The sequence below is a fragment of the Lucilia cuprina genome, chromosome 3, assembly GCF_022045245.1.
Source record: "Lucilia cuprina isolate Lc7/37 chromosome 3, ASM2204524v1, whole genome shotgun sequence".
NCBI lineage: Eukaryota > Metazoa > Arthropoda > Insecta > Diptera > Calliphoridae > Lucilia > Lucilia cuprina.
The window spans coordinates 13308898-13318065 of record NC_060951.1 but is presented as its reverse complement, the minus strand read 5'-3'; the positions used below and the strand labels follow the sequence as shown (position 1 = coordinate 13318065).

At 29.1% G+C, this 9168-nt stretch overlaps 1 protein-coding gene across 8 annotated transcripts in view; it reads right to left on the bottom strand.

Moving 5' to 3' along the window:
• Nucleotides 1-3271: 3271 nt before the first annotated feature.
• The window catches only part of LOC111687923, a 63672-nt gene continuing 57775 nt past the window's right edge, over nucleotides 3272-9168 (bottom strand). For all 8 annotated transcript variants that reach the window (XM_046945353.1, XM_046945355.1, XM_046945357.1 and 5 more), the window contains one exon: nucleotides 3272-8563. In XM_046945353.1, the coding sequence (XP_046801309.1) occupies nucleotides 7925-8563 (639 nt within the window). In that variant the 3' untranslated portion in view covers nucleotides 3272-7924. The remainder of the gene's footprint in view (nucleotides 8564-9168) is intronic.

Sequence of the window (9168 nt, the reverse complement as noted above, 5' to 3'; positions counted from 1 at the left end):
CGATTGTTTAAAAACATTTTGCTAACGCCAGCCAATTGTCTGACAATTTTTATTGTCAGATGTTGTAATGTTATGCATCTGACAATGGAACCATCGACAACACGTGCCTCTAAAATAAGATCTGGCATCTTTTGCTAAAAACAATCTGATAAATCGGATTAATTTTTTACTAAACAAACTAGTTACGTAAGATATAGTCAAATGATGTGATATATTCAAAGCCATTCTTCTCAAAACAATACAATGTAACTTATGTCAGTCTGTGGAACACTATGAAACGAACAGATTTTAGATCATCAAATCTGTCCCGAATAACACCAACGGAAAATAAAACTGATTTATATACATTTTAAACGATTTTCATAATTTGAGGTTATCATTTCTTCACTGAAATTACTTTATAGCACATACTTATGTATAGTATGTATTAGGAATATATACATAATCAGGATTACAACATGGGGAATCTTTGGATAATCTAATCTCTCATCAGAAATACTGAATTAGATTCAAAATATCTGTCAGTTGCAGCGTTATTTATATCTAATTTGAAAAGTCGAACATTTTTTCGACATGAAACGGATAATATGAAACATGTTAAAAGTAGATCATTAATCTGACCTAAATTAGAAGCAATATGCTTATGTAATCCTTATGGAAATTATTCGATAGCAAATTGTATACTCTTGCAATCTGTATGGACTAGTTTCGGGTTGATCAGGCGTTCGTTGACTGGATCAACTATATGCTATCCCAGCGAATACTCCTTTAGACCGATAAAATTTAACCAAAGATATATCCTCGATTGGAAACTACAATGGAAATACCATCCATTGGATAAAGCTCCGATGTGGGGTGCTATATACGAGAATTATAGGACCAAATAAAGGCTGTTATAATTTATGCTGAACATACTATACCATACCATACTAGGCGCGGATCCACGGAGGAAAAAAAGAAAATTTAACAAATCCGCTCCCAAAAAAAAAAAAACGAAAATACAAAATATAAAAATAAGGAAAAAATAAAATAATAAAAAAAACGAAATTTCGATACAAATATATGAAATTTCGTGTTTGGCACCGATTACGGTATATGTCGAAATCAGCCTTAAGAGAACCTAAATCCAAAGTTTATTTGACGATTTACATATATTCCCACTGAATATACAAGACAAGAGTGAAATCTGGCGAAGTGTAGAGAGGATAGTGACCGCAGGAAGACTGTTTTTCAAAATTAATTAATAAATTTAATTTTCAAAAGATTTAATAAATTGACTATGATAATGAATATTTTAACAAACGAATTCATAGACATATGTATGTTATACGCCAAAAATATTTAAATTAAAAAAATTTCTATGTTTTTAATATTTACTTTTTTATTAGAATTTGTTATAAATTAAAATAACATTATTTCATTTAAAAGATGACAATTTTACAAAAAAATTTTGCGAATTTAAAACATTTCATAATTAACAAAATAAAATATAACAAATTGTTAATAATACATAATCATAATTTTTAAAAATACCATGATTTACATAATACATTCCGTGAATATTAGTATTTTATATAAAATAAAACGTAAAATTTCATTAACTTAAGTCTATTAAACATAGATTTAAATTTTAGTGCTGAACAATTTTTTTCTCAGTAGTGTAATAGAGTGAAATAAAGTCGGTAAAAGTGAAATAAAGTCTATGAATTTTTTAATTATTTATTTTACTTTATCTGGAATATTCTTGGATTGGATCGAGTTACAGTATAATATTCCCATTCTTAGTGTAAGGAAACAATCAGTGAAATGTTATCGTACTCATAGATGGGATTTTACCCTGTAGTTGGGAAAATTTTTTATCGTGGGCAAATATTATTTGTCGTCCCTGTTTTGAATATTAGTACTATGTGGATTTTAACAAAGTTTTCAGAATAACAAAAAAAAAAAAAAATAAATAAAAGATAAATTAAGCTGTTATTTTGACATATGGCGATACTTTTAAAAAAATATGCCTCTTCGCGGATTCGTTAACTAACATATTTAATACGTATTTTAAAAAATTACTGAATTTTTAATGGACTTTAGCGCAATTCAAAATGTTGGTTACATAAGACATTTTGGAAAACAGTTTTTATATTAAAACTTTTTTTCACTTTATGCACTGATATGAAGTTTTCTTCGAAATATGAGTTAAGAGACTTGTCGGGATACATTTGACCAATTATAATACCATGTAGCGAATGTAATTATTGCATTTATACTTTCTGGGTTATTTACCTGGTAGAGGCAATCATTCATAATAGCAGAAGAACTGGCTTTGTTTGCTTTATCCAAAATCCCAAATCTTGGAATAATCTAACACTCTTTGTTTGTTATTAAAATTAATAAAATCGATATTATAATTATATATAAATATTTGCAAAATTGGTTTACGTAACAAAATTTCAAATTATATCCATATTTTTTCAAAATACTCGGGTATTTACGACATGTCAAAATTTTCAAATAAAATTAAAAATATTATAGTGTAAATACTACTTGCTGAAAATACGGATAAAAAAATGAAAATCTTATGATTTTTTTAAATTTTTTGAAAATTTTCAAAACTATTACATTTTTTCATTTTTTTTGAGTTTTATTTTAAAAATAAAAACTTTAAAAATTTAAACAAATTTCAAATAAAAACAGAAACAAAATAAAAATTTTCGCTTTTTCTTTGAATTTTTTAAAATCGAAGTTTCATTTTATTTCAAATCTACCCGGCAAAAAATATGAAATTTTTAGTAATGGTCAGTAGTTTTTTCATACATTATTTGTTAATGGGTATTCATTATCAACCACATTATTTCATTTAGCTGAATAGGTTAAAACTGGTAAAGAACAAAGCAATTTGTTATAGCCCATTTAACAAACATGGGGTTCGTGTTTCGAGCCCTGCTGGATACCGTTTATTTCTTTCAAAATGATATTCATTTAGTTTTTTTCTGTAAAAAGCCGTTCTCAAAATTACAAAAAAGCAACATGTTAATGGAGCATCGAGTACGCGGCTCGAGTGAGAAACATAGAAAACATCTTAATGTCTGGGTTCAAATCCCGGCTGAGGATTTTTACATTTTTTCATACAAAGTCGGCTAGAAATAACTAACTATCACATAACATATTTGTAGGTTTATTTGTAACAAACCAATTATTAATTTGTTTAAGGTATGTACATATTATTTGAACCTCGTCAAATAAAAATAATTAGTTATTCACCCCAAAAGTAATTAAATTCTAGCTTAATGTTAGTTTTTGCTGGGTAATAGTGTAAAAACAAAATATATTTTCAAATTGATTTTTTGATAATCATACCAATTTAAATTTTATTTTATTTTCGCAGTATGAAATAAAAATCTAACGACTTCTCTCATAGTGTATAGCCAGCTTTAGATGATATCGGAAACTATGTCTTTTTGATCAAAAGAACCTATTCTTGCAAGAAATATAAGATATCGGAACACTTTGTTTACTGTTGGAGTATAAACAACTACACGTTTCACGGAATGTATTAATTACATACGACATACATACATATGTAAATATGTACGTATGTACATGGTGTGTATGTATACACTATGTAAACAACTACATAAATATTATATATTAATTGACATACTTATAGAATGAAAATGAATATATTTGTTATTTTCTTTTCCATAAGTAAATTCTTATGCAAATAACTAAATGAAATAATTTAAACAATTGTTACGTAGTTATAGTCAAGTATGTAAGTTACTACATATTTATAAATACATATGGATAATAAATATGTATCAACATACACATATGTACATATATAATTATTGTTTTCTTCATTTTTTAAATTGCATGTATTCAGTATGGTGTTAAAATAGGATTTGTATATTTCCAACAGTATTTCTTTTAAAAGAAATTAAAAATTTTGAATTTTATAAACATTTTGTGTGCATGTGTGCGTATTTCTATTATAATATTTTGTTATCATTTTTAATTTAATTTTATTTTTGCAATTTTTTTCTTTCTACATTTATAACGACATTGTACCATACTGTAATAATGCATCTGCTTATGTATGTTTGTGTATAAGTTGGTGTTTTATTTTCATTTTCTAATTCTTTCACATACATTTCCTTTCTTTAATACTCTATTTAATTTCGTTCTTTTTAAATACAAACTCATACACTAATGCTCAGAAATATAACGCGTTTTATGTAGCGAATTAGATTGAATATTTCCTGCCTTTAAAATATATATTTTGGAATTATTTTGACTAATTAAGGAACGTTATTTATGGTTACTTTTGTTTGGATACTGGAAACATTTGAGACCTTAACGTGCTTTTAGACATTCGTACATTTTTAGATTTTCTTTAATTACACTGTGTGACACTCAAACATACTTGCAGGAACATTGATTTGTAATTCAAAAGCTATTCTTGATTCTAATATCCAGAATATAACCAACAAGCTTATGAACATAATTCCCCTCTACCTTTTTTATTCAACACACTTTAAAGATTAAAGGAGCACCAACAAGAGCATTATTATTAGCATTATTTGTCCATTAAATTACGCTGACAGTAGGAGACTCAGAGACCGAAACGATCATTGTACACCTATGACATTGGCTTACCATTAAGCTATACATATCAAAATTAGCATATCGATAATTCTTACAAAGGACTTACGGCTCAAGACGAATATAAATGTTGGTGACGGTGATATTTTCTATCAAGCGAGTAATAAATTGGCTATGGTAATATGGATGTCTTCTAGGGGCATATCACCTTGATAATCTTCCCCATATTGTTATTATAGCAATCCGGAGAAAATGACTCGTTATATCAAGTGTATCCTGGGCCTTTTCTTGAAATGTTTTGATTTGGTCCGAACCAATGAAGTGTGCAATGTTGAATGGTGATGGATAAAATGTATCATATACATTAATTTTTTCTTCCTTGTACTAAAATGTTTAGGGTTTACTCTGTTCACACTAGATTTATAACAGTGTGTTCATTGTGAGTAAGAACAAGTACTCGGCTTATTCTGTTTTTGAATTAACAGAGGCCATTCTATCTGCGTGGCTGTAAATGAAAGTAATGGTTTCGCATCTCGGAAGTTAGACCTGATCCACACTAGGAAACTTTTTCTTAGTTCTCTTTTGAAGTTTCCTTAATGTCTACACATAGAAACCTTTGTTTGACCTTTGTCAAACCTTTGTGCGAATTAGAAGAATAACAAAACAAGTTTCCAAGAGCTAGATCAATGATATTCTTTCTCTCTCACGCAAAATCAAAAGTTTCCTAGTGTGGACCGTCACTTAACAACGTTGCAGCAATGGTCAGGGATTTGATGGCTAGAGTACTTGGGCAAAAAGCTTTGCATGAATTGCCAAAACCATGGTATGGCGAAGAATCGTCTAATAAGCCTACCTACCTTGTGGTTGTAAAGGTACCAGCGAGAAATAAAATCAATACTGTGACTTATATATATGGGTGTATTTTCAAAATTTAAATTAAACCCCTACTACTAATAGGGAACATTATTTTCCAAATTTTATCAAGGAATCGGTTTGGTTTCATCATGGATGCAGTGAGTAGGAGAACTCATATGAAAAGCGTTCAAATTGTATTGACCGGATGCTCTCGATCTTTTAATTAAGATTTTGAGTTTTTAGGATTTTAACTAATTGTATGGACTCCATCTATAACAAAGGACGATCAATTAACTCCCTAATTTCCTAAATATGTATGTACATTCGACTGGGTAGACATATTTCCCCATCCTGTTGGAACTATTCATATGTAAGTCTTATCCATAGCAATAAAAACAGAAAATATATTAATTTAATATTTATCAGTAACGCGATCAAAATTTTGAATAAAATTTTGGAAAATATCGGATTTATTCCAATAAAAATGAAATGGAGTTTTTGGTTATAACTGATTCCATTGGAACTGCATGGGCTCTAACCTTTACAATCCTTTGGTAAAGGTGGGAAAATTTTACCTGAAATTAATAAATTGAGTATGTATTCATATATTTTATTAAAAAATATATGAATAGAATATTAAGAAATGAAATTCTCTATAGTTATTTTTAGATTTTTGTTGTTGTAATTTTGTAAGATGTGTAAAAAGTGTTTTGAACTGATTATATATTTCTAAGCAATGGTGTATGTCTGTATTTATGCCCATTAAAATTTACATACATATGAACAAGCTTTAATTGGCCCAAGTAAAAAAATTCAAAAGAAAATCTAGGGTTTCTTTTATAAATGTTAATAATAAATATTTTGTGGTCCCTGATGTAGTTTAAATAAGAACAAAAATAAAATGTATATATTTATAATTCTAATAAAATATATTGATTTTCTTTTCATGAACGGATTATTCGAGATATACTATGTATATGTACTTGTTGTTTTTTTTTTTTTGTTTTCTATTTTCTTTTTTAAACTTATGAGTTTTCAAAAATAAATAACAAGATTGATTTAGATAAAAAAATTAAAAAAAGTTTATTGGTAAAAGTCTTGACAAAGATCTTAAAACCATAAAAAGATAAATTTTGTGAGAAATTTTTATATTTTAGAATTGTGTACACTACTGCACAAAAATTAGGAATAGGAAAATTTTGACAAAATTCCTAGAAAATGTATTTAAAAAGTCATATTAATGTTAAAAATCAGCAATGTTTTTAAAATCCAGTAGGAATATGTATTTAGATTGTTTGGTTTTAAGATAATTGTTGTGACGTTTAGAGTTATAGTCAATTAAAGAGTTAAAATCGTAAATGGGCCTTAGGGTGTATGAGAGGTGGCCACTGTGAAAACCAAACTGTAGTCTACATAAGTAAGAAGATAATAAAACGATCGTAAGTATATATTTAACATACATATACATATTCAATAAATCTATATAAGTTATTAAAGCTTTCAGATTTCATTATACTAAAGTAGTTTTTTTCTTAAAAATATAGGCTTTTTTATCTTATCTTAAAGAGGTATTTACAATATACAAACACTTTAATGAGTTTTATTCTGATATGGAACACTTTTTATTTCATTAAATTGAACAAAACAATTGTTTCTGAAATATTTGTTTTGAAATTGGCATTCCAAAGCAAAAACGATTTAAATAGTCTTATTTTACTTTCATATATCAAGAGATATTTTTTAGATTCCTTGCGGCCCGCTAAGTGAGCCTTCTGGAGATGCACAGTTGAGCAGAACAATACTTTTAGAAAAAAAGAAATAAAAGTATAATTTCTAAACGGCTGTCTCTATTGTGATAAAATTTGACATGTTGAATTAAGAAAATGGACTCTACTCAAAGTAGGCCACCTTTTAAACGCGTACCATTTTATACTTTTCCATTGGGATTCAATGATGTTTATAATATCTGAAATTTGTTGGCTATATCATATAAATATAAATTATTTTAGTTTTTAAACAATTCGTAAGATCGATATATTTTCGATAAATTTAAGATTATTTAGTGAAGAATTTCAATTTTGTTGCTATAAAAAGTGTTCATTATCTTAAATAATTCAAATCAGAATTCTAATATTAAGTAAACGCAGCGTCATGTAAAAGTTGAAGACTTTAAATTTAATACAATTTAAAAGTTATTTAATAACAGTATGTAAATGTTTAGACAATTGTGGACTCTAATTAATAAGAGCTTATTTATATGACACTGATTTTTTTCTTAACAATTTAAATGCTATTCATTCTATTCAAGGGTCAGTGTAAATTCATCGACCGTGTTTGCTTTTGTTTTTAACTGTATTCTTAAAACAAATTATACTATAATATAATTGTACCTTTCAATACTATAAAATTGCTTTAATTTACTTTCTAAAATACTATTAACATAAGACTGTTTGTGTGTGTATTTGACTAGTTTTCAAAGTTTATCTTTATCACGATCAATACTCATTGCTTTGAATATACCACCCCTGCCAATTCCATAACGTAAATTGAACTGATCCAGACTGGATGCTCTTGGGCGTGCAGTTGCTGGGGCTTGTTCTGCATCGGTTTCACTGCACTCCGTTTCGGTATCACTGAATTTTCGACGTCTCCGTAAGTAAGTTCCGCACAATTTTGTACCGTCCATCTGCAAATTATCGGAGAGTGAGAGACCACGCTTACGCTCTTGCTTTTCCATTTCGGCTGCCAGCATTCTAACTTCCCAGTCGTTGTGATGAACATGATTATCGGAGCTCTCATTGTCGTCATCCTCATCGTCATCATCGACATTAAGTTTATCGGAGGATGAACTTGAACTTGTACTCTCGCCGATATCTAAGATGACACTGTCGCCAATGCGAGACAGATTTCCTTGTACATCTGCTAAAACAACTGGCTGATTTGTGGACCAATTGTTACCGTTTTTACTTTTTGTTCCATTGCCAGTCTTGCAGTAGTGACTATAATTCGATGCAGCGAAATCATCTCTACTCGTTTTCGGCGAACATGTACAATGTCGTTTCGCTTGTGTTGGAGGTGATGAAGTGAACACAGTATCAAGTGAGTCCCCCCGCTAAAAGTAAAGAAAAGGTTAGGTTATTTAAAATTTTCAAATATAAGCAGCAGCTTATGAGGGATGATGGAAGGAAACTATGTAAAGCGAATGAATCTTTCGATAGCGAACTCTATACACTGGCGATAAGCAATGACATTGAAGGCGCCTTCAATAAAATGATGCGCAACAAAAGGGTTCAAATTAATTGTGTAAAAAAGCAGATCAGGCTCTGAATACGTCCTTGAGTGGGGTCCAACCGAGAGGACTGAATAATAACTCATCGAAGACGGAATCTGATGAAATTAATGTCTGATTCTTGGGCAAAAGATACCGTCAAGACAGAGTTAAGTACTTAGGTGTAATACATGACCGATAATTAAAATGGAAACATAGAACATAGCTACTGCTAATTTGGTGGACTTATTTGGACAAAAAATGGTGCTTGGTGCATGGTCAAATTGGAGACATGAGTACTACGTCAAACAAGACTCTGGAAACTTTGTTAGATATTTTGCCTATTGAAACAAATATAAAATACAGCCGAACACCTCATAACTTTGAGCGAACTTGAAAAAAGCGGTTTAGAACATACCAGACACAGAATATGTCCGAAACTTGGAAAC